Source organism: Panthera pardus, unplaced genomic scaffold (genome assembly GCF_024362965.1).
Source record: "Panthera pardus isolate Hobbes unplaced genomic scaffold, ASM2436296v1 HiC_scaffold_8, whole genome shotgun sequence".
NCBI lineage: Eukaryota > Metazoa > Chordata > Mammalia > Carnivora > Felidae > Panthera > Panthera pardus.
The window spans coordinates 134,738,530-134,765,780 of record NW_026527013.1 but is presented as its reverse complement, the minus strand read 5'-3'; the positions used below and the strand labels follow the sequence as shown (position 1 = coordinate 134,765,780).

Genomic DNA, 27,251 nt, shown 5'->3' with positions numbered 1-27,251 from the left:
TTACAGCTAATGGGAGGTTTGGGGTTACTGGTTAATCTTAGCCTTGAGGAGAGGTCTTATAAATTCTTTAGCCAATCCCTTTAATTTCATGCAGGACTAATCAATGGGGCTTTAGGCAGAATGTGGTGTACGAGGGAGAAAAATGCCCAGAAAAAATGCTGTAAAAACCAATTACTATGGAGGGCAGCCGATACATAACTTGGAAAGAACAATAATGATCCTGAAACTGCCCAGTGATTCACTACAGAAACTAATGGGGATAGGCATCAGGAAGCAACACTTAAGGCTTCAGATGCTGGCATATAAATATGGGTCAAGGGTAATGAAGTGAAAACTGAGATTATAATACTGAGTGGCAGATATAGTATCAGAGGAGTTAGCTCTAAGGTTATAGTTGGTGGGCTGGGAATTCAAGATAGGTTGGGGCAAGTTGCTTGCTTTATATACATTTCAAATAGTATTCTTAGGAGAGGCAGAGTAGCACTACTAGCCAAGAAAACATGTATCTATGTGGAAAGTCATGAGTCTGGGGTAGAAACATGCTAAGAGCTTGTGAGTGAAGGAGAAAGAGCAATAGAAGTGCTAATGGTTGGGGAGTACAGAACGACTGCTCAGCTCAATGGAAGATATCGATGATGCATCCTTGTCACAACACAATACACATACAGAAGCAAGAAAGTATGGTGATGGGGGTGTCAACCATCCAGATATCTGCTAGAAGAAGTCTCGTTTGGTTAGAAGTAGGGCACCCGACAGGTTCTTGACTTACTTTGGTAACAATTTTATCTCCCAGATGGTAGAGGAAGCAATTAGGGGAACTTCAACTCTGGACCTAATTCTGACCAAGAAGAAAAAAATAGTTGGTGAAATGAAAATTGATAGGAACATTCAGAGAGAGTTACTATGTCATTTTGGAGTTCAGGGGTAATCAAAGAGGGTAAGGTGGACTTCAAAAACTTCAAAGAAAAGAGATATGATTCAATGGCATGAGACTCCGAAGGAAAAAAATGGTTTAAGAGGGTTGGGCAGCTTCCAAATGTCCACCTGTAACCGTAGTCACAAATGAACCTCTCAGGAAGAAAAGAGAGGTGACAATTAAGTAATCAATATGGCTGCACAGAGATCTCTCACAAGGTCAGATGTTTAAAGGACATGTAAAAAAAGATGGAAAGAGGGCATGTAATGAAGGACTACAAGAGAGTGGAATGAAATTATAAGAATAATGTCAGGAGAGCTAAAACTCCAAAAATTACCTGAAGCTTGCAAAGCAAAATAAAGACAAAACAAAATGCTGAAGACAACCATCTATTCCCTGTTTTAAAATTATGTTTAAAACCCTATTACCACCCCCATTTCTCTAAAACCATCGCAAAAATAAATAAGCAAAAAAGACAAACAACACAACAACCACATCAAAACAAGAAAAGTTTATAGTTAGTAGCAGCAGATAATAAAGAGAATGCAAAACTCTCTGACTTCTATTTTGTTCCTGGCTTCTCCATCAAGGAGCATGATTGTCAGGCTGAGAAGGGGAGAAGAAATTAAACTCTCATGGGGGTAAAAAAGAGGTAAGATTGCAAATAACTGATCAATTCTAAGTGAATTACTGTACTGGGATGGGTAAATCCCAGGAAGCCAACAGACCCTGTAGTCAGGCCATGGAAGTGCTCTCTGTGAATAGGTAAGGAATCACAAAGAATGGACAGGTGCTAGAAGATGAGATGACAAATGTAGTAAAAATGTTCAAAAGGGGAAGAAGGCAGACTTCCCAAACTACAGAACAGTGATTTGGAAAGATATTCTAATGGATTATTAAAGGGATGGTCTCCAAGCATTTTTAAAAGAAAGTGGTGAACACTTAAATCCACTAGGAACACCTAAATCAGGTTGTGCTATCTTAATTTACTTTAAAGGATTTACTATACATTAAAGATTCATAGCTACAACTGGTACTTTTAAGATCAAAATGCAGAAACGTGAGCTGAATCACAGTGTTAACTGGGTGGCCTAGTGAATTGGTTGACTGATACCAAAGGATGATGACTCATGAAGACATGAACCTGAAGGACAGTTTCTATATGCCATGTCACAAGGTTCCACCCCTGAGCCTGACATTTCTATCAGAAACATGGATGACACACAGAAGGCAGGCATATCAAATTTGTAGATGACAAGAAACTGGAAAATAAATATGCTGTATGGCAGAATCAGAAACCAAACAGATCAACAGGTTACAATGGCAGGATTTCCAATTCTCAAGTGAATCTTTTTTCTAAGACCTCCAAAGAAGAATCTGTAACCTTCTTCAAAAAAAATCATAAAATAGTTTAACAATGACCACTTGGCAGGGAGAATGTCGAGGTGATTCAAGCACCAGATGGGTGGTTGAGCTAAATGACCTTTAAGGTCTCTGCCAACCCTGAGATTTTATGACTTCAATTTTAAGAATCTTTCTCATTTTCTAAGATCTCCAGAATATTTCCCAGCCTTCCTTGGTAACCCACAGAATGTTTAACAACACTAATGACAGCATTTCCTCTTATCTTTGTCTTGATCTTGAAATACTTCAAAAGTGTAATTTTTTCACCTTATGTTTTTGTTATCTTTTCCCCACAAGCAGAAGATCTACCTAAAAAATGTGATGGCACAGATGAGCATTCTACATCTGAAAAAATTTCCCCATGTTATAGTTATGTAAAGAACTGTTTTTATTTTATGTCCTTGCAATATCCCACAGATAGTCCTTGAAGGGCTAAATAGCCCTTGGAAGCTATTTAAGTTAGGGTCATAGCAAAGCCACTGAATTGCTCTCTAAAATGACTAAGACCACCATCACATGGATGTCCTTTGCAAAAAAATTTTTTTTACAAATTAATAACCCCTAAAACAATCCTCAAGTTCAAATGCATAATTTAATATAAGTATACCATTAATGAAAACTGAATACATTCAGCCAAGGATGAGATTTCCTTTTTAAAAGCAAGATTTGTCCCCCACTTACTCATTTATCTCTAAGGCTTCATGAGCTGCAGAAATCCTAGCTTGGGGGTTTCTCTCTCTCCAGGCTTTCTGCATTACTGTTTTACAAAAAGAGGAAAAAAGCATGTCCATCAATACACATAATTAGAAGACTCACCACAGGACAATAGTTAAATTAATAGCTTTCAGCTTGAATACAAGAGAATATTTCACTTACTAAAGAGGTGAGCCCAAATCTCCAAAATCACACAAATACACTCTAAAGTGCTATTCCATTGTCCTTCCTTCGATGAGAGCAAACCTTTCTTGTGCTCTTAATACTACAGGTCTAAATCTTATAGATTAACCCATGGTCTATAATCTTAGAGGTTTAATCTTGATTAAGATTTCTTTTTTTTTTACTGAAGTATTAGTTGACACGCAATGTTACAGTAGTTTCAAGTGGATAACAATGATTTGCCAAGTCTACACGTTATGCTATGCTCACCACACTGGTTAGGGTTCCTTAATCAAGAAAGGAAAAGACATTCTAAAAGAGATTTAATATTTCTTTTGCTCATTAATGTTATTTGTCATTAAGAAACATATTTTACACATTTTGATATGAGATTGTTACTAATCTCTTCCTTCTACTTAGGCACAACATAATTTCTATTGTTCATTTTCCCAAACACTATAGGCTCTGGGTATTAGGACTTTGTAAAACCATATGAAGAATTATGAGTTGGATCAGAAAAAAAAGTGGTTTGGTCTTTTGCTTAATATGTGTATCTGTTCCCAAAGTTTGCTGCAAACACGGTTTCTAGATACCAGAGCAGTTTGTGTAAATACTGTGCAAAGCTCAATGCCTGGTATATTTATTGGACTATGATATTCTACCATGATAAACAGTACCTTTTTAAAAAGAACAACAATCTCCATACTTGTTTTATCAATATGTATCTTTGAAGTTAGCTTTTCAGGTGCATGTACATATTCCTCTTTTTAAAGATTTTTTTTTCACCTATTTAAGTTTGGCAATATAAAAAATGTCAGTAGGATTATTTAGATCTCAAACCACGTGAAATGCATACCAAACAAAGCCCTTTCCAGGTTGATAAACAAATATGGATTCCAAAAGCTAAGGCCATGCCCTCATTCACTGCTAGTGAACCTATAAATAGGCATACAAATCACTACAATATATTCATTTATCATTTGGATTCACTAAATCTCAATTTCTAACTACAATATCATCGAAGAGACATGACCCTTCATTCTACCTCAATCAAGGATTTAATTAGCTTCATATAAGATTTATGGGCATTGAAGAGAACATTTAGGGATGAGCACTGGGCATTGTATGGAAACCAATCTGACAATAAATTATATTTAATATTTAAAAAATAAAAAAAGAAATATGTAAATCCAATGTTACTATATATTTTTTAAATAGTATTTTATTTTATTTTTTTTTCAATATATGAAATTTATTGTCAAATTGGTTTCCATACAACACCCAGTGCTCATCCCAAAAGGTGCCCTCCTCAATACCCATCACCCACCCTCCCCTCCCTCCCACCCCCCATCAACCCTCAGTTTGTTCTCAGTTTTAAATAGTATTTTAAATCATAACAAGAAGACTCATTTCTACATTGATACTTCATCATGATAAATCCTTTAATTAAGTACCAGAATTCTGGGTTCTGCCAGCCAATCTCCAATTTAATAATTTATTCACTGGGGGGGGGGGGGGCTGTAGAGCAGATATTCTAAAAGCAATAACCTTAGTACTTAAATCAAAAGCCCTCCCACTCAGCAACTATCTAAAGGAGTGTCCATACTTGCATCTGCAGGACGCAGGTGGTCTGAGTCACAAGTAAAGAACGTCTGGTGGTCCTGGGCAGAGAGATTCATGTCATAGTAAGTCAGAGGCTCTCGTCCTGTCACCCAAGTGTACCTGGTAAAGGGGAAATAGATGGTCAGACACTTGGAAAGCAAGACCTACAAAATTTTAAGCTGCATAGGAAACTGAACTATAAAACATTAACTGGGTACAAAACAGTTTTGCCAATGAATGAAAAAAAGTTTTTTTAATCATCCTGTTCTCCCTTAAGGAGGTCTATCAGCAGGAAACAAGTAAACATTTTCCCTTATATTTTTCTCTAAAAATTTTACTAGCACTAGCTAATGAAAACTTTCCCTCATTACTCTTATGAATAGGCATTTCCCAAAAGCCATGAAAATTCTGATATGCCTAATTACTTTGCAAAATTAAATTCCAACAAAATTTCTATGACATCTTTATAACCATGCTCTAGGTAAGCTTCAAAATATTTTGATTGTATAATGCATAATGAAAATAATAAGTGTAATAGAAAATTTCTAAAAACTACACATTTTTGTACATCATCCCAATTCTAATCCCCAAATAACTATAAAACAGAAAAATCAAAACATTTGAGGACTGTATCAAAAAATAGAAGCACTACACAGACTGTTACAATGACCCCTAAATGAACCAGCAAAAACATTTGCTGCTGTCTTTACTCTCTGAACTAGACCCATTTGTTTCCCAAGCTGTCAAAACACTTACCGATTATATTCAGCGCCCCTAAATAAATTTAGTGGATTTCGCCATACTTTGCATTCTGCAACAAAGAGAAATATGAAAATGTTACACAGAGTCCAGACACACTACAAGCTAATTAATTCAGCAAAACACCCTTCCTGGCCATTTGATAAGATAATTTTATTCTCCATCCTCTACATGGGAAGCAACGTGGAAAAACTCTGAGTGGTTGATCAGGAAACAAAGCTCAGGAACCAGGACTTTGGAAAAGTTCTCCCTAATCTCTCTGGGCCAAAGTTTCCTCATTTGCTAAATCAAGGTATATGCCAGCATCAGCTAGTTCATAACTTCAATAGTCATTTCACAAGGTCTACACAGATTCTATAAATTTACTTCTGAAATTATAGGTACAAGGTATATTTGTAAGCTAAACTTAAGTTCTAGAGTATAATATGGAGTTATTTAATTAGGGTCTATGTTAATACTGATTTGTGACAAAGCACCAGATTACTTTTTACACTGCCATAAAAGAGATAAGAAAATGAATAAAGTTATTATTTTAGAGAGAAATGCTATGAAAATAAATTGTTTTAAAGCAATAACACTGTTTACTTTTACAGATACATGGATTAATTATAGTAATATTATAATTCTAGCATATACTAATAGATTATACATCTTTCTTCCACAAAAACCACAGAAATTTAGAACCACAGGACTTGGTTCAATCATTAGTTTTTAAGACTGTCTTATAAGTGTGTGACTAATAAGCTATAATTCTTTTTAAACAGCCTATGATTAAGACTTTCTACTGATTCAGAATACTACATTTCTTTGAGTGAATAATGTTTTATTAGAAAATAAAATAAGTTAAGAGTACTTAAAACATCTCTGTGTGCGTAATCGGCCAAAAAACACACCCAAAGACATAGACACACAAAAGTGAGCAATTATTGCAGAAATCAAAAGAGCATTAAAGGGTGATTCATTAAGATTCTATCCTCATGCCTGTTATATGCAACATCCATCCTTCCACACCCACTCACTCATCCATCTATCCATCCATCCATCCAATGAGCATTGAGCATTCAATGGGGAAAACAAACAAGTAAACCATCTATTACAATACAGCATGAAAATGAAGAAGATAAAACACTATAGCAACACTGTGTCTAATCTCAATATATTTTTGTTAAAATAGTGAATGAAGGGTGTACATATAACAGAAAGATATGTTTTTATTTAAAGAAGATAAATTTATCTTTAAATTAGGGCTGGAGCCTGCCTAAAATTTGCACAATGTTTATAAACTATAGCCCTAAATTTTCTGACACTTAGCTTAACTCACCATTTAGGAAATGATCTTTGCTCAATTAATTCAGCATCTTTGAATTTTGTTCCTGAGAAACTGAAATTCTATAGCTGTCACTTCATATGGCACTAACTAGAAAATTATGTTTTTCTTAAATAATTACTTTTCTTACAGATGTAAAGACCCTGGGAGGGGTCACTAATGAACTCCAGATTATGGCTCAAATCACAGAATCACACCGGGGAGCCAAACAACCATGATATGATCTCTGCCCTTAAGGCTATTTTAACTTTTAGGTCCTCATCACTCCCACCCTTTCCTCAAAGGATGTCTTTCAAGATCCAAAGCGGTCCAATTAAAGCTTCATGAATATTGCAAGGTTTGTATTTAGCATATAACAAACATGTACACAGATAGTACAGAGGTTGCCCATGGTGACATTTTTTGCAATAAAACAGGAACATTCGGGGAGATGCCTCTCCCCCACTGAATGTCATCTGAAATATTAGTAAAAAGGTTACGGGCAAATAATTGTTCTCCAGTGAATACATTATTATATTGGCATAGAAGGACAAGCGTTGTTCAAATACTCATTTGAAAAATTTTAAACCAAAATACCTTCAATTAAAATTTCAACACTATTATATATTGGATACAAATGAAATTATTTCTAAATAAAAATAACTGCAAAGAGACATGGTGTATATACCTAAAGTATTTTTGAGCAAAACTAAAGATGCAATCTTCGTTTAGGAAGTGCCACAATATAGCCAGCAGGGGGTGCTACATCATTTTGAAATGTTTTCATGGATTCTATTCCAGAACTGAATTTCTTAAAGAGTCACTGTTACCATTAAGTGTCACACATACAGTCTATTGTTTCTTCAAGTATCCCTGAAACTTAGAAATGAGGATCTAAGTAACTAACAGATGTAAAATATTTCGAGAAAAAATATGTGATACAGAACTACCTAAGAAATGTCTTCATTAGTTTTATCCTTCATTAGCTATGTCTCCTTCAAATTGGTGTAAAACAGGTATAATTTTTTTAAAGAAATATGCGATCTAGAGGTCAAATATGAACACATGTCAAAGTTTTCCCTGGAATTAGGTCATAGCTATGTTAATTTCTTCTTCGCTACTCTGTTTCATAATCTTATCACTACTACAAAAACTCTCTCAGCCTAGAATCACTATAGAGCACATACCCCATAAATATCAGACTGCTTCATGGTTTCGTGATACTGACAAAAGTTGCAAATGCCAACTGTATTAGAATGTGAAGATTTAAGTCAAGAGTTAAACTCAGATCCAGAGGGTAAAGGTTTTTCCACATGAGGTCCTGTTTCTTATCTTATTCATGTCTTTGGGAAATAAATTCTTTATTTAAATCAGAATTAAAATTTTACCTCCAAAAGGAATGTTGCATTCTCCATTAATGCCAACAATTTCAGTGCCCTTTAGAAGACCTAGAAGTTGACAGAGACCCCATCAAGGGCTTGCTGATATTACCAGTTCAGTTAGAAATATGCCCCAGTACAATAAACATACTCCCTATGGTTCCATCTGTAGCAGTACAGAAGAGTCTCTATCCACAAATGCAGACAGAAATGTTCAGACCTCAGCATGCATGCAAGAATGCAGTTCAAGAGGAAGAGAAGCAATATATATTGGAATAGTACTTGTTTAGTTCCCAAGTCTGCACAATAGATTCCCCCCCTTTGTGATAATGGGATGGTTATGTAAGTTTTTATGTGGGAGACAAAGAACACAGAAAGTAATGCTTACTGCCATCAAGGACTTCTAAAATCAAGCTGCAATCTTTTCTTCAGTCTTCCTTCTCACAATTCCCTACTAAAACTTTCCATCTCAGTGATCGTTACTTCATGGCTTTTGTACTCAGTTACCCCTGTAGAGTGCTCACCCCATCACTCAAAAGACTGTGTGGTTTAAACATAAATAGAATGGCTATGATGCACTAGTCCCTTTGCCAGGTCCTTGGTTACAGAACAAGAGGAGCTTATGGCCTTGGGAGAAAAATAAAAAGGGCATACAGCTAAAGAAACTCTACAGAAAGAACAATGTACTGACAGAACCACAGACTTTCCCTTTGTCACAGTCCTCAAAGAAAAAGAGCACTTAATTCTCAGAAAAACCAAGAGGCTCTGAAGTCATGGGGCTTTTATTCACATGGAAGAAAATATTACTCTACATCCAACTTATTTAACTCTGAAAATCTTTATTTCCTAAAAGTTAAAAAAAAAAAAAGATATAGAATCCCCACTCCCAGGGCCTTCAAATATATAAATTATTAATTCATAGCCTAGGAAGATTTATTATACTAAAAACCACCTCTTCCCAGAATCTAAAATCTAATGATGGTAATATTATTATTATTATAAACAGTAGCAACAGCAACTTCTGTCATAGCTATAAGCTTGATTTTCATTGAGCCTTTCTTTTTTTTTTTTTAATTTTTTTTTTTAACATTTATTTATTTTTGAGACAGAGAGAGACAGAGCATGAACGGGAGAGGGTCAGAGAGAGGGAGACACAGAATCCGAAACAGGCTCCAGGCTCTGAGCTGTCAGCATAGAGCCCGACACGGGGCTCGAACTCACGGACCGCGAGATCATGACCTGAGCTGAAGTCGGCCCCTTAACCGACTGAGCCACCCAGGCGCCCCTCATCGAGCCTTTCTATAAGAGGTTTTAAAGCTCAAGTCATCTATATTCCTTACAATTGTTAGTGGCGTGTAGTAGGCCCTTTTTACAGAAGAGTAAAGCATAGAAAAGCTATATAATTTCCCCATGGCTCATAGCAAATTAGATTAAGGGCCGGTGTCCAGACTGTCCAACAACCACCCACTACATGCAACAGACTTGTTACCCTGCAACATCATATTTCAAAAATCCTATGACTTCATCAATTAAATTTTCCACTAGCAAAACAGTTTTGAAAACTCCTCTGGGGAAATGTTAAGCACTTTTTAGCAATACTTTTAAACATTTTAGTTTCCAAAGTACAACAGAAAAAGGCTCTAGATAAAGTTTAATAAGATGTATTATGGCAATCAAGATTAATCCCAAGCTGATATATGATTCTGCCATGTATTTATTAGCTTCTATATCTCAGAAATGAATACCCAGATTTCTACATCACACAGGCTAATCTTAATCCTTAACAGTAACAATATCCATTTGCTTAAGTAATTAAGCTTTATTTTCATAAGTTTTAAAATAATTATTTTGAAAAAATTAATATAAAGGCACAAAGTAACATGTAGGTAGCTTTCAACTCAACAAATATGTTATTGTCTCTAATTCTATGGAATCAGAAATGGTATAAATAATGTTGAGTTTCAAGGCCATTTTTATTGATCTGCTCTATTCAAGATAGTGTACTATTTTCTTCAAGTATTGCTAAAATGGTTAAATCTTTATTGTATCTTCATACATTTCTCATTGATCATTTTTGACTTAAGCCAATCAACTTGACCAAATAATGTGGAAATTGTGAAATAAATTTATTAAATAAATGTTCACCACAGACTAAAACTGTTTTAGGCATTTTCACCATTCAAATAGAGATCAAATCTATACTACAACACAAATTTGAGTGGCAAAAGATTTTAAAAGATATAATAAGCGTTGGCTAAGAGAATCATTTTCAACACCTGAATAGACATGGCAAGGACAAACTGAGTTTTCTCTAATTGAGACGACTAAAGAGCAATGCCAAAGGTCCTGGACGTGGCAATTTGCGATTTTGCCAGGGATATATTTGAAATGCAAGCACTGAAAGGCCTGGGCATAAAAGTGAGTCACTGAGCTAAGGAGTAAACCTCACTGAACCCATATCTCCAGGGACTGAGCCATCTTCCCCATCATATTCATAGATGGGGAATTCATCATTCATATTCAGTTCATCTGGAGGACACTGACAGATGGCTGTCCTCTGACTTGTTATTTCTACATGACCTCATTGACTCCTCAAACTACTTTGTGAAGTAGATACTGTTGTTATTCCCACACATGCAAATTGAGATACCAAGGAAGGTTAAGTAACTTGCCCAAGGTCACATACTGTAAGTGATGGAGCTGAGATGAGGGCCACATCTGTCTGACCCCAGAGCCTGAGCTCTCAACCATCAGCAATCCTGCCACTGAGATGTTTCTAAGTAAATCTGGCTAATGTCACTTCTGAAATCATGTCATGTACCACAGTACAGGTTTTTAATGAATTTATTTATTTTAATACTTCAGTAATTACATTAGTATTGACTTTATAGACCTCACAGAGGATCCAGACTGAATTTTTTAGCTAAGTGCTTCAGACTTTGGACTGTGAAGTGAGACCACCTAGGTTGCCAGCCCTGTGACCTTGGGCAGATGACTTAACTTGCCTGTATGTCAGCTTCTTCAACCATAAAATGGAGATAATAATAGTATCTGCCTCACAGGGCTATAGTGAGGATTGAGTGAGATAATAATGTAAAGTGGAAAGTAGGCACTAAGAGTGGAGGTATTATTATTAGAATTATATGGCTTTCTATAAGGAGAATTATTTGCTCTGGTGTTACGAAAATTTGAAGATCTATGAAGGTCTCAGGATATCTTTGCACTCTACCTGAGTTTCTTCATCTCCATTGTTTTTCTTTAATTTATTACCTGGATTTAATCATTGCTTGAACTGCCTCTAGCAATGTAATGAATTTTAATTTAGAATTCCAAGTAAAATCTTATAAAAAGTTTTACATAAAAGATACATATATGACACATACATGTTATGTACATATATAAGATATATATTAAGATTAAATGAGATTAAAATGAAATGATTTTAGACAGGAAGGCAAGCAACTATAACCAGAGTTTGTCTAAAGATCCAGCTCTGTGCAAGAGGATACTAAAGCCCCTCAGAGAATTTAAACTTGACTTTGGCAAGGATACTTCTCATGTGATGAAGCACCTTGAACTTTTCTAAATATCTTGAAGGTGAATGCTGCAAACTTTGTCTTTATGGCACCATACTCAAGAACAGGGAAAATTATCAAACAGATGTTCCTATGAACCTAAATTCAAAATGTTACCAGTCCCTGAGAACCTACACCCCTTAAGACAGGGAGAAGTTAGCCACATTTTTAAGTCCTTACCTATCATCAGATCATAAGCTGAGTTGAATTAAGAAATGGCAGTGAGAAACATAGTGATGTGGGAAATACATCAGCAGGGTTTATCAAGAAAAATGGCAGGTTAGCTCCCAAATAAAGAGAAATAAGTGAAATATTCATAAATGTTAACCTAAGCCAAACAACCTAAAATTTGGCTACATTAAGAAGTTATATAATTAACCACATTTTTTCTCTGACCCACAGATAAAGATAACTACAAATTTTAAAAGAGTCTGCACTCAGGCCACTTTGTACAAAGTTAAATAAGATATAAATAGCCTGCCCTGTAACAATCATAACCCTCTCACCCTCCCCCCCCCCCCCACACCTCTCCCACTCCAAACCATTCTTAAGTAGGCCAGGTCTTTCAGCTTTTAACCAAAACAAACGATTCTTTAAGAAAAGAGCTACACTATGAGTCTTAATATAGACCAATGTTTATCACTGGTATTTTCAGTTTATTTTTAGCTTTTACAATGATTTTTCTCAAATAAGCAATTAAACTGCCTTTGCCAATATCCATGGGACTTTGTCAGCCATATTGTATTTCTTGTAAGATTCAGCAAAGAGTTGTCTTGTCATGATCCAATAAAATCAAAAGATTCACCTATTCATTATTAAGGCAACAGCCATTTTGTTGTTATTAAGGGATAGGAATTTTTAAACAAATTCCTTATTTTAAGAAAATGTATTATTGATTACCCTCTGTTTGGACTTTCTTTTTCCTTTACTTAGTTGAAACCAGACTATGAAATAGAAAGTGATTAAGAGTAGAGATAAACACAGACAATGTACTTTAATATTTCTTATCCAAAAATAAAAATCACCAGAGGAAAAGAGAACTGGAAAATAGTATCAGTCCCACTATATCTGATACTTCCATACCAGCATGCATGTTTGTTGAGCTGAGTTAGCCAAATTTTAGCTAAAATGTCAAGGAGAAGTGGGCAGACAGAGCCCAAATATACTTAGGCAAAGTAATTTCCACTTTTCTAAATGTAACTATTTAAACATTGTTATGAGATCAGATCATAAATGCTGTATCTATTATACAGGAAATGAATAGAAATATTGCATGCATGGTAGATATTCAGCAAATACTACTGGAATTGAATTAAAAATAGTCAAAAACTCAATCTTAGCCACGTAAAAACACAGTACAAATAAAACTGAGAATTTCCATGATTTAAAAAAAATGTTTTTTAATGTTTGTTTATTTTTGAGACAGAGAGAGAGGCAGAGTGTGAGTGGGGAGGGACAGAGAGACATGGAGACATAGAACTCAAAGCAAGCTCCAGGCTGGGCTGTCAGCAGAGAGCCTGACATGGGGCTCGAATTCACGACCTGTGAGATCATGACCTGAGCTGAAGTCGGATGCTTAACCGACTGAGCCATTCAGGCGCCCCATCATGATTATTATTTTTAAATATATTTTTATAAAGGGCTTAGGTGCTTCCTCTAAAAACTGCTATGAAAGCACTAAGAATACCATCAAGACTTATATAATACATAAGGCTTACTTCAAGGCATCCACAGAGAGACAGCAAAATAATAGTGACAGTAAGAAGAGTGTAAACTCTAAGAAATGATGCCAAGAAACTTAAATTGGGGAGAGAGAGAATTTTAACGAAAATAAAAATGTACTCACAATGAAGAATGGCTTCAAACGAGGCTGCTTTCCACTTCCAATCTGTTAATTTGCTACGTTTTGTACCATTCCAAGACTATAGTAACTCTAATCAGACCAGAGCACATTTAATCTGTTGGGTTCTCACGGCAGATGCAAAGTGACGGCAGTTATCCACAACTGTTGATGTGATGATGACTAAGTGACCAAGACCCTCCATTAAAATAATGCACCACACTTGTTACAGTGGTGGTTACCGTTTCACTTGGCTCAGCTCTCTTTCTGTTTCTTTCTCAAAGTAGGTACGTTGACAAAGTCCCAGACAATTTTGCTACCTGAGTGGTGCCATCTCTCACACATGTACCCTTTAGGATGAAATCAACGTGTACCTGGTGGTGCCCACTGCCACTCACAGCTGGCTGGCAAAGGGTCTATTGAAAGGGCACTGGATCAACACCAGATATAAAATATATGTGCAATGTTCCTTGATGATTATCACCTGGCTAGACAGGTGGACTGAGTTATGAAATGTGGACTGAGTTACTCTAGGAGAATGAAAAAAAAAAAAAAAGATCCAAACTAGTTCTTTAATTTCTTCCTCTTCATCCTTCAAGTATCAGAACTGGTGCGCTCCCCTTCAAAAAGCAAACTTCTTCTCCCAGTTTTGGTCAGGAACCCCTCTTTTTTTCTCCACAGCATTGTATGCTCCCCTCATGTAATCAGAGCACTTACCACTGTGTCTCCTTCAGTAGACAAGAGTTCCATGAAGGCAAGAACTTTGGCTTTTTTAAAAATCACTAATACTCATCAGAACCTATACAAGGCCAGGTTCATATTAGGGACTTAGGAAATGTTTACTAAGCTAATAAAGAGACCAAGCTAGGAAATCCTATTCTTCCTTCTTCTTTTATGAATGGAGAAATTACAGGCCTTGATTGTACTCATTTGTTCATTCACTGAGTTTCAGTGATGGAGCAGGCACTGTGCAAAGTGCTAAAAAATCTGCAATAAAGCAGTAAGCTAAAACATTATAGTGCAATTTGATAAATTTTGCTAAAGATAAAAATATTACAAGTCAGTGAAGGTGGAGAGATATTGTACAACCCGTCAGAGAAGGCTTCCCAGGAGGTAACACTGGAGCTGGGTTACAAAAGTCAGGCAAACACGTGAGAGAGGGAGATAGACTTTTAGGGAAAGAGTCATGAGAAAACATGGCATGTTCCAGAAATGAAAAGGAGGGGCACCTAAGTGGCTCAACTGGTTAAGGGTCGGACTCTTGATAACGGCTTGGGTCACGATCTCATGGTTGTGAGATCAAGCCCCATGTTAAACCCCATGTCGGGCTCCGTGCTGAGAGTGGAGTCTGCTTGGGATTCTCTCTCTCCATCTCTCTCTCTCCTTCCCCTGTTCATGATCTCTCTCTGTCTCTTTCAAAATAAATAAATTAATTAAAAAAAAAAAAGAAAGAAAGAAAATGAGAGGGACAGGATTGTGACTGAAGCCAGTGCTGGCAAGACAGGTTGAAAGCAGCTTATGCTATTTATGCTATGCTAAGGAATCTGGAATCTGGGCTTTCTCCTCAGTATAATGGGAACTGAGGAAGCCTTTTAAGCAAAGGAGTGATGTGATCACATCTAAGTAGGCATAAGCTGCAATTAGCATGGAACAGAATGGACACATTCAGTAAGGGTTGAGAAACTAGGGACAAGGGGCTGGAGACCCAGGCTGGGAACACTGACCTAAATGAATGATCCTTAGCTAAATCAAACTGGAGAAAAGGTAAAGCTAAACAAAATAAATATTTCCTTTCCCTGTGATGCTTATATTCTACTTCTCTGGTAGATGCTGTCAACTCTTTGGGAAAATAAACTGCATTTTTCTCTAGAGTCTCATATTTAAATAACAGCATTATACTGTCTTATAGTCATAATAATTTAGTAAAAATAGGCAAATAATGTTCAAACCGAAGGACTTTCCATACCTGAGACACTTTGCCTGTTGGAATCTGAGTCCCCATTACTGGAGTTAGAATTGTTGGAGGAGTTGTTGTCAACCCCTCCCAGGAGGGGGCGCAAGTGGCTTACTGACACTTGTTCAATGAATGATGTTCCATACTTGCGAAAATACCACCATTCAAATATCTAGAATAGAAAAATAATAAACGTGATTATGGTCCTTGTTACTGTCCATGATTTCTGAACACATATTTGCTGTATTTACAAATTACATCCACCTTAAATACTTAATTTTTTATCCCAAGAATTTTGCTTAATTTATTCTAAACATTAAAGTTTAATAAAATTAAAACACCAATTACATTTTAAATTCTCAATGTAGTTTTCTCCGCTTAATAATGGCTTTCAAGGAAAATCTATAACTACAATCATGGATAAAAGAACACTGTTAAGAGCTGCTCAATATTATTTTCCTCCAAATTTACAGAATATTCTAATAACAAAATCATCATAGCTAAAGACAACTCCAGAAATGTATACAAATAAGCAAGTTTTAGAAATATGGTTTATGAAATATTCCAATTCTTGGCACCTTACATTCTGATAAAGCCATACCTGCATAAAAATTTTGATAGCAAAACTCTATTTGTATTTTAAAAATAAGTATTTCCTTAGAGAAATGCTGGTTTTACAGAAGGAATGAAAGGCATCCCATTTCTTGTATGGATGGTACTCAATTACTGAGATACTCTGCAATGTCCCACTTGCTAAGAAGTGCTTTACAAGCACAAGCATCTGTTGAACACTATTAATGTTTCCTAGTTCACCAGCTTACCAATTATTATGTACCATGAATTGCAAAGGAGAAAAGAAATAATTTTCATTAATAAAAGGAAAGAAGCAATAACACTCATCTGACTAGGCTGCAATCAGGACTTGTAAGCACTGGGAAAGCAAACGACACCCCCCAAGCCTGCTTCCCTGCCCCTTGGTCCCTCCAGTGAACACTCCCACCATGATTAAAGCTGCTCTCTCCCACATCTTTTCCTCTCCTCCCTGTCTGATTTGGGATTTGTGCCTTAAGCAGCCGCAAATCATCACACAGAAGAAATTTAAGAATCAGCTATATCCCAGAGTCTCACAGGGTTAACTATACCATATTCTTATAATACAGAATGTGGAACTAACATAGAATTAATCACCTTTATCCTTACTTATTTCATAAGAACAAGATTTTGTTATCGACTCTGGAATGGGCTTTGGGCTATTATTTAAAAATCAATGTTGTCTTTTGTTTGCTCTACTAAACACACACACACACACACACACACACACACACACACACACACTCTTTTAAGGCAGAAAAAATACCTACGAATTATCAGAAGGAGCTATCAGTCAAACCAAATGTTTCTAATTCTAGAACATGAGTTTAATTTAATTCCAAAAATTTACCCATCTGACTATGTGAATTTTCACATGTAAAGACATTCAAGTAATTTCACCTGGCAGACAGGGGAGACTATGATATAAAAACTAAGAAGGGACAGGACTAGTCTGTAACACTTGGAATGCTAGCAATAAGAGATCTTGCTTAACGAAGGAAGAAAGTTCAAGAATAGTAAATTTACAAACCATGAGTCCAGGGAGTTTGTAACCTTAGGCAAGTTATTTTATCTATTTGAACATCAGTTTCTTCTATTATAAAGTGGAAATCATATTCATTATTCATTCTCAAGGTTCCTCAATTTTTACACCCAGGTGAAACACCTAGTTTCAAACCCCATGTAAAAGAAACTAGCTCAGCGCCCATTGCATGTGTGGTTCTCAAAAGTAATAGCAAAGCTACCATTTATTATATTGATGATGTACATGCCTCCCACACACAGCATACCTGACATGCTGATGCACTCCTCTTTCACTTATCTGTGATTCAGGCTAGTACAGCATCTTCTTGTCTGTTGCTAAGTTGTTGGCTGAAAGCCCTAGAAATCATTGTGAAAAAGGGTACTGTTCACCATTCAGTCCTGACCCCCAGACAAAGCCCTCAAGAGATTCGTGGCTTTGCCTTTATTAGAAGAGAAGACAAGCTCCAAAGGACCCAGAACACTGGGCACAGAACTGGCAATGGCTCTCAGTCACTGTGGGGGAGAGCTTTCGTTGCCCTAAGCCTTTGCTCTGCTTTCTATATTATGCTGCCTGGGCACCTGCCAGGCCTTAGTTCATTGATTCAGTCACATAGCAGGAAGTGCTCCACACCAGGCACAGGCTGTGCTCCAGGGTTACATAATGCAGATGTGGCCCCTGATACTACCAGTCCATGCCACAGATCACAATGCTTCTCACAGGTTGCTCCTGACATAGCCCATACCCATCACAAAAACAAGACAAAAAAAAAAAAAATACCTTGGAACTCTAGATTTCTCAGTTTCTCCAGGAGAATCACAGAATGTCAGCACTAAAAGGGACCCTAAAGGATCACGTACAGTCTCTACTTACAGATGAAGAATGAGGAATGACCAAAGTCACACAGCAAATTAAGGAGCTGTTTAGACTGAAGCCCCAGCTCTGTACCCCTAATCTCACCAGGGGCCTGTAACAAGACACCTTTTTCTAACTCTAGTGCGCATTGAAACACAGATGTAGCCTAATCATTTCCCTTTCCAAATCTTAATTTCCCAATGCCTCTGACTTTGCTACTGTCCCTTTGCTTTCTTAGCTATTAGAATCAATACAGAAGTAGTCTATCAAACAGGACATTCATCCTAAGGTATAAGTGATTCATATTGGTGAGGTATTTCCATTATAATAGGAGACAGACCTTCCACCCAGTATTTCTAATGCAGGAATAACAGATCTCAGTAAAGACTGGGTTATTCATGCAGCTGTTTGGAGAGAAAAAGAGGGTCTGCTCAGGTCTGTTGTATCACAGCAGTAGATGGCTTCTTACCTATCACGATCTTTCTTTATACCATATTAGAGTGCCTAGTACCCTAGGGCAGAGACTCTAATATGTATTCGAGGAACAACTAGTAAAAAGAAGTAGGAAAGGACTTGCAGCCATGAACTTCAAACCAAGTCTTCTAATCTGGGGCTAGCATAATAATCTGCCCCTTATCCCAAAACATGACAGGCTTTGGGCCAGCACCCCACAGTATTTTTAAATAGCTGCACAGATCCAAATGGGCAGATGGTGTTATTTAACACACACATATCTGGTGTCACTTTGAATACTTCTCTCTGGTGCATAACCTACAATGTAAACAGCAGAGCCCTTATAAACAAATTTAGATTGTAAAACTAGTGGGCTTAAGCTTAAGCTTAGTGGGCTTGTCACAGTGGAATAAAACTGGTTTTAATCTGACAACTATAAAATTAAAATATAAATTTACCATTTCATAGTCTCAAAAATATAATCCCTCTAGTGCTTTTTCCCAACTCATGCTTCACCCCAAAGATTTTACAGATCAAGTAAGATGAGAACTAAAAAGCATCAACTGAATTGGGCATTTAAATCAAAAGTAGCCCTCCCATCTAGCTGAAAGTTCAAAACGTAAATACACTTCATGATGGCAAGTTATGTGACTTTGTTTGGTTCTCTTGATTCTCTGGGGCTCAGTTATCTAATGTGTATAATAAGGTCACAGTAAGCACTCAGTTAATGTTGGATGGATACACAGATAAATGTTCACTGGATGGATGAATGGACAGGTGGACACTTAAATGGATGGATGACAAGGGCTCACCTGGTGATTTAATGAGAGAGAGTCTAAATCAACAGCAAGACCAATGAAAGTTTTTGTGTTCTTTTTGTTTGTTATAAAAAAGATAGACTTATCCATATTTGCGGAAGAGTAAAGAATCTAGTGAAAAGAGAGACACTAAAAGATGCAAAAGAGTACAAATGACCAAAAGGCATGATGCCAGGAGCCCAGAAAGCACATACACCCTGCCTTCAAAAGGCAACCTATCATTTCTTGCTCTGAGACAGGAAGAAAAGGAAAGATGAATGCATAGAGGGGAACATTCTATTTTGAAAAGTAGGGTGTGATGTGAGCTGTTTCACCTGTCAGAAGGTAACAAAGGGATAAAGTGGGTGACACTGATCTCACTGCAGATGCAGGTAAGGTTTGTCTTCTGAGAATAAGGAAGGCGGATGCCACTGTGAATGTGAGAGTGGTCTCAGGGGCTTGGATCCAAACTCTGCAGGACAGAAGTGCCAAAAGCTATACTTGGGACCCAGATCATATTTAAAATAAAGACCCATTTGTGAAGGACCCAGTTACCAATGTCTTGTGGCCTCCTCCTTACTGTTTGGCAGAAGCAGAGAGGATGACCAAAAAGCACTGGGACTAGGGCTGGAGATTCCAGTTTGGCGCTGACCTATGGTACAAACTTGTTGCATTTTCTCCCACAGGGAAGCAACAAAAATCTGGCACAAGGACAATCAAACAAGACCCTTCTGTCTATCTTGCAAACCTAAAAAGCTGAGTGTTTTCTGAAGATGCCTAGGTTCTTCGGAGCCAATAAGCTGTCTTCTTGAACTGCACGCTCTCTATATAAAATACTTCTCCTTGTGAATCAGGGACTTCCCTATACCCTACATCACACTTAAAAATGCTTCAAGATTCCCATAGAGCAGCACCTTAGTAATTCCACACCAATTCCATTAACCCCACGGGAAATATAATGATGTCTCAGGCTGAAATTGGCTAAGTGCTTCTTAAGGATTAAAGTAGGTAATGATATCACAGGAGAATAGATACAGAGATGATGGAGATTAAAGAGGAAATCTGAAACTTTCCCGCAGCCTACTCCCAAATGGAAAGACTGCAAAATTGACACCTGCTGTAAGTGTTCAGAAACATATCTGATGGTGAACAGTTTTTTGGCAAAGGGGGATCTTCAGGGCTTAAACAAGATAAATCAAGGCAGTGGGCATGGATTATATAATATACATAATCTTTTCGTTTCTCAAATATATCCTTTTCTCTGTACCCACTAACCCTTTCAGAGTACCCCTCATTTCCACATGACAGACTTTTTTTCCCCTTTTGGCTCCTGTTATGTTCTGTTATGTTACTTGGTCTCCTGTGGAAAAGCATTAATTTTTATGGTGACCCCAAGAATCTGTAATCTGATAAAGCTGAATGAGCCTCAGTTTTCTCCCATTATCTGCAGACTTGGCTATGATATGGCCCCACAGCATCTCTCATTCTTTATACTACAGCCAAGGGACAACTTTCTTCATAATTAACACGGCCTGACATTTATATATAGTTTCCCACATCCCAAGAGCCCTTCCAATCAAGTTTCCCCAAGTCTTTTTTTTACTCTTAGCTTTGGAATCACCATCATTTGGGTGATTCATATGCCTGTCAATTAAAATGCTATCTCAAGTGCAGGTCAAGTTCTTTAGACAAGGAAAAGTTGAAAGCCATAACTATCTCCTAGTCCCACTCCCTCACTTTTGAGGATGGAGGACAGTGTCAGAGAGATCAGGATTCAAATTTTATCATTTGTCTGCTACAAAACCTTGGTCAAATTATTTAACATTTGTGTCTGCTTATACTCAACAGCATAAAGCCACTGTTATATCTACCACTTAGAATTTCAATGAGAATTAAATGAAGTAATATATGCAAAGTGCTTAATACCGGGCATAGAGGGATAACTCAATAAATGGATCTTTGATATAATTTATTCCTACCTAATTATCATCTCTTCTATACTTTCCCAAAAACATAGTTTTTTTACATGTAATCTATGAGCTAAGTCTTTTATTTACTATTCTAATTTCCTCCCCTGTTAGTTCTTGATTCTCACTTTTTAAAATTATGCCCTGGATGGCCTCTTTTTATAGCTGTTTAATATATATGTGTAGAATGTAGGTATAAGAGCGTGTCTATATTCATGTTAATGGGGACAGAGGGATCTACGTATAAATGTCAATACAACATAGAGAATTTTCTCCATTCTACCAACATTTTAAGAAAATTAAAGGAAGCATTTTCTCCACATAACCATCTTACCACTCTGAAAAACAAAAATAAAACCCAGAAATTTTCTCCATTGAAATAAACATTGCCCAGAGAGGCTACTTCAAGCAGACTGGGCATGTCCTTGCGAGAACAACTAAAAGACTAAACTGGTGGGCTTGGACTGTGACGACAGGTGCAGTTCCTGTGGCTGGAACTGGACTGAGATGGGAAGGCTTGTGCCAAGAAGGCAGAGAGGCCGCTTGGAGTTCAGCAAGGGAGAGAGCTGGCCGGATGGGTATGTGGGCAAGAGACCAGAAGGGAAGAGTGAGAGGTAGGTGGCATAACAAACTCATTGCGGGCTTTCAACCTGCGAAATTAAGAACTAGCAGTGATACCTAGAAAAATACACACTGATTAGTCCTCATTTATTTTTTAAACACATTAGTGTAAAAGGCAGCAGCATTTGCCAAACACATTTTATTTTTGTGTATATCTGTTCAGTTAGATGACTTTTTCAGGGTATTTTTGTTTGTATTTACCCCTCTCCTCCTAAGACATCACACTGCATGACAGTTTCAGTCTCCAGCATAGAAATCCTGAGGTCCCCAAACAACCATGTCCCCAGGGGCATACCTGTACTTTCAGCATTCACTGCCTGGCTCTCCTTCCATTGTTCAGGGGAAAGTCATTAGGTAATTGTCTCTCCTTGCCAGGAAACAAACCGCTAAGCACCTGATCCTTTACCTCAATGCTGCCTCTCCATGAACACACTTGGCAGAAAATAGTGGTTGAATAGGAACCTCAACCCTGGGTACATTTCAAGGACTAGCAAAGCTGAGTCCCCAAAGGCAGGATAACACTGATGCCAATAATCTCTAAAGCAGGAGCCTAAAGCTATCAAGAGCTATTTCCACATTGTAGTGACTTTGCCCTCAGGACAGACAAACATTTTTGAGAAAGGCCTTTCAAAATCTTCAAACATCAGAGGTTTCCAGTGCTCAAAGTTTCACATCAGTCGGACATATCCTGTGCCTCCTGAGAATGCTGCAAGACAAATATACCCTGAGATGGTGCAGCAGTGGTTGTCAGGTTTCAGCAGCTGCGCTCCACACACCGGGAGAAAGCCTCGCCAGCCTGGACCTGCAAAGGTGGTCACAGTCTACAGAAATCCCTTTACTTGTAAAAGTAAGCTGACGGGACTTCACCTCCCGGAGTTAAAAAGTTTGACTGCTTAGGCCCTGCTTACCAGAGTGAAAGGGGATAGCCCACACTCTGGCAATCAGTTTGTAGCCCAATCCAGACCTGCTGTTTGTTCAGCGAGCTAGAAAAACAGCTGAGAACCTAACCAGAAGGTGGTGAAATGAGTGACAGACTGCCTGGGCTGAAATCCTGTTCTTCACTATTTGCCAGCGATGTGACCTAAGGCAGGTTGCTGACTTGCCTGTTCTACCTCTTTGGCCTACACATTAGTAAAATGGAAACAACAGGAGCAATCTCCTCCTCATACAGTTGCGAAGAGCAAATGAATTAGCACGTATGTGCTTAGATCAGTGCCTGGCACACAGGAAGCACCACCTAAGTGGGTAACATTCTTAAGCAAACATCCCTGGGAGAGGAATACACAAACAAAAACCTACTTTGTGCATCAGAGTGAATTATTGGTTTCAGCATGAAACTGCTCTTCAAACTGTATCTAAAAGTTCACGTTTTTCTGTTTAAACAAAAAATACTTCAAAGCTATTTTAGAAAGAAAATATTAAAATATTATTTTAAATGTAAATAATTGTTAGATGAAGACTTATAATACCTTCTCCTCTCCCCCCAAGAGCTTAGATACAGCTCTTCAAACTGTGTCTAAAAGTTGACGCTTTTCTGTTTAACCAAAAAATACTTCAAAGCTATTTTAGAAAGAAAATATTAAAATATTATTTTAAATGTAAATAATTGTTAGATGAAGACTTATAATACCTTCTCCTCTCCCCCCAAAAATATACATGATAAAAAGTTGCCATGTTTTCAGCACATACTTATTAATCATTTATCAAGCATTTTCCAAGTTTGACGTTTCTTCGGTCCATTAAGAACATCAAGGTGGGAATCTGAGGACACAGTTTCTAGACCTGGCTTTGCCACAAACTAACATGAGTTAAGTAAATCACCTTACAGCTTTATGAACAATTCTCTAGAGTGTCTGTTTTTCTCATGTCCCCAAGGAACAGAGAAGACCTCAGAGACACAGATAGGTGTGCAGACCTGCATTTAAGAGGTAATAGGGTACAAATTACTATTCACACCTTATTTCAAACCAGTTCGAAGAGAAGTTTTAATATGCCTCCCTTCACCTTGGCTTGCTTGCTCTCTGCAGTCAGCACTGGGCTTTCTGTGTGGACTTCCACTTATATAACCATGTTGGAGCAGCAACTGCTGGTGTCCTTCACATTCCTGGTCCAGTAATATCAACTTGAAGCATCTCATCCCTCGAGTCCAGACAACCCATGTGATACAGCAGAGCAAGAGTAACCTGAATATGCTCTGATCACAAAAAAATGCCCCCCACACCACCACCATCTCTTTAAGCTCTTGGCAGTTTTCTGCCCTGCATATATTGCTCTACCTTTTTACTCTGGCTCCCTGTAAGCTCAAGCTTCTGAAACCTTCTACTGTTCTAGGTTCGCCTATGCATTTGTTCCACATTTTTGTGCCCTTCTCTCCTAAAACTTTTGTTTTTTTAGTGATCTTAACATCCACACTGTAGTATCTTTCTTGTTCTTGTCTCCATAAAAATTAGTAATCACAGCATTATATGTAGACAAAAAAAATTCTAAAACCTCTTTTTCCTTAAAGATCATTTAATTATATTAGCATGACTACAGTGAGTTAGATGGCCCTATTTAAGTCCACTGAAATTAAAAAAAAAACTACTTCAGGGGCGCCTGGGTGGCTTAGTCGGTTAAGCGTCCGACTTCAGCTCAGGTCATGATCTCGCGGTCCATGAGTTCAAGTCCCGCGTCAGGCTCTGTGCTGACAGCTCAGAGCCTGGAGCCTGTTTCAGATTCTGTGTCTCCCTCTCTCTGACCCTCCCCCATTCATGGCTGTGTCTCTCTCTGTCTCAAAAATAAATAAACGTTAAAAAAAATTAAAAAAAAAAAAAAACTACTTCAGGTGTTATAACATCACATTTGTAACTATTTAGAGTATAAACTAATGGCACCAAAGAAATGATTATCATTGCTTTTGCCTACTGGAATTTTTGAAAGGAAGAAATAGGGAAATGTAACTTTTGATAAAGGGGGGAAAAAAGCTTATAACTGCCACATCTACTTCAATCCATTTTTTAAAAAACTGGGCTCTATTTGTACTGATTTTGAGTATGGCCAATAATCCATTTTGAAAAGAATGATGAAAAACATTGTTCATTGAACTGAGTCACGTGTATTTTATAGTATCTCAGATACTAGAATTTGACACAGAATTGTCTTCCTTTAATTTCCATTATATTTATATTTTGTTTTTGCCCTCCAACAAAAGCAATACAGGACTATTAAAATTTTCTTTTAAATATTTTAGAAATATGTAATATGGGTAGTAAAAGGCCTCTATAAGTCCAACTACACAACATAAACACACATACAAGATAATCACTGTAAGTTGCAGGTATGTATTCTTCCAGAATTTTTGCCTGTACATATACTAACATACAAGTAATCAGCATGCTTTTAAATAGGAAGGATTCTACTACTTACCAAAATGAGCCCTGATATTAGTGAGGAAGTGCCTGTCAGGGCCACGTAGAACTTCGGTGTTAATGTGTTCAAAAACATGCTCACTAAAAAAAAAAAAAAAAAAAAAGAGGGAAAAAAATAAGGAATGCATAAGTATGTCAATAAAACAGACTTCCATTTTTCTTTTGTGGTGAAATCATTTGTTTCTGATGACAAAAATTCTTAGAATCATAACAAAGTCCCATTAAAATGGTTCAGCATTACAAAGGCCAGAATGCTAGGTGTCAAGGTATAGTTCCTGAAAGAAAAAAGCTACATACAAGAGAAAAGAGCAGCTTTTTAGTTTCTGCCTCCCAAAACTATCCTTGGGAATGGTTTCATGGATTCATAACCACTGAGGAGTCAAATCAAAGCTGGTTACTAGGGGGCGCCTGAGGGGCTCAGTCAGTTAAGCGTCTAACTCTTGATTTTGGCTCAGGTCGTGATCTCACAGTTTTTGAGATCGGGCTCTGTGCGGCTAGTGTACAGCCTGCTTGGGATTCTCTTTCTCTTTCCCTCTCTCTCTCTCTCGGGATTCTCTTTCTCTTTCCCTCTCTCTCTCTCTCTCTCTGCCCCTCCCCAGCTCGTGCATGCTCTCTCCCTCAAAATAAATAAATAAACATATAAAAAAAAAAGTTGGTTACTAGACTGTCAGTCAGAAAAAAAAGATCCTTATATGTTTCATGAGACCCACACATTAGAGTTCTTGATGAACTAACAAGGAATATTTCAACCTAGAACAAATGGAAAATAAATACAGTTGATCCTTGACTGATATGGGGTCTTAGGGGCACAAACCCCCTACACAATTAAAAATCTGAATATAACTTTTGACTACCCCCAAAACTCTACCAATAGTCTACTACTGACCAAAGCCTTAGCAATAACATGCACAATTAACACACATTTTGTAGGTCATATGTATTATATACTGTGTTCTTAAAATAAGCTAGAGAAAAGGAAATGTTAAGAAAACCATAAGGAAAAAAATTACATTTACAGTGCTATACATATTTATCAGAAAAAATCCACATGTAAGTAGACCTGGGAGGTTCAACCCCATGTTGTTCAAGGGTCAACAGTATATTGGCAGTTATTAAAGATTTTAAGACTATTGTTACTCCTAAGAAGGAAGGACAAATTGACAAAGTTAGCATGAATTAGCAAAACTTTTTTCACCTAACTTAAAAAGGCTGTTAGACTGCTCATCAAAGTAATTGGATCAATAAAAAGAAAGACAAAAAATAAGTCACTAAAAATGTGTAGTCGGGTACCTTCCTGACCAATTTCTGCCACTCTGTTCATATGAAGTATATTGTTGATCTGGCTGCCGACTTAATAAGGTTCACTTCCACATTTCATTATCATTTCTATTGAGATATTGCATGAAACTTTGATTATTACCAAAACAACAACTGACCTAAAGAGCTTTTTGCATGCATATTCACATTCTTTACTGAACCTATTGTTGAAGGGGATAGCATTGGCCTGATTTTAGAACGAAGGATATTAGAAATAGGACTTTGATATCATTAGGGGAAAAGGCTTTGGCATTTGCCAACAAGGCCCACATTTGCCCACAAGGCAAAGTCACCAACATGAACACGATCCCATGTTCACTCATTCAACAAATACTTCTCTCTGTTTATGAATGAAACTACGGACAAGGAATGGAAGCATGAATGAGATACATTTCTGACCCTCTAGAAGGCCACAGTCTAGGTGAGAAACGAACAAGTAACCAAGCAATTACCAAGTACACAGTCAAATCCTGAGCACAAGATGTTATGAAAACAGAAAAGGGATGCACTTTGCGCTGGGGTTTGGAAAGGTTGTGCAGGAGAATAATCGGGAGTTAACTAGACCAGAGCAGGAAGGAGGAGGGATAGAAGGGCAATGTCAGCAGAGGAAG

At 37.3% G+C, this 27,251-nt stretch overlaps 1 protein-coding gene across 5 annotated transcripts in view; it reads right to left on the bottom strand.

Moving 5' to 3' along the window:
• The window catches only part of ST7 (suppression of tumorigenicity 7), a 249,460-nt gene that overhangs the window by 92,686 nt on the left and 129,523 nt on the right, over nucleotides 1-27,251 (bottom strand). For 3 of the 5 annotated variants that reach the window (XM_053896838.1, XM_019418043.2, XM_053896840.1), the window contains exons 2-7: nucleotides 25,322-25,404; nucleotides 15,624-15,783; nucleotides 5,555-5,609; nucleotides 4,803-4,918; nucleotides 3,002-3,077; nucleotides 770-838 (exon numbers count right to left, since the gene is read on the bottom strand). In XM_053896838.1, the coding sequence (XP_053752813.1) occupies nucleotides 770-838; nucleotides 3,002-3,077; nucleotides 4,803-4,918; nucleotides 5,555-5,609; nucleotides 15,624-15,783; nucleotides 25,322-25,404 (559 nt within the window). The remainder of the gene's footprint in view (nucleotides 1-769; nucleotides 839-3,001; nucleotides 3,078-4,802; nucleotides 4,919-5,554; nucleotides 5,610-15,623; nucleotides 15,784-25,321; nucleotides 25,405-27,251) is intronic. The other 2 variants (XM_053896839.1, XM_019418044.2) reach the window with 1 other exon arrangement.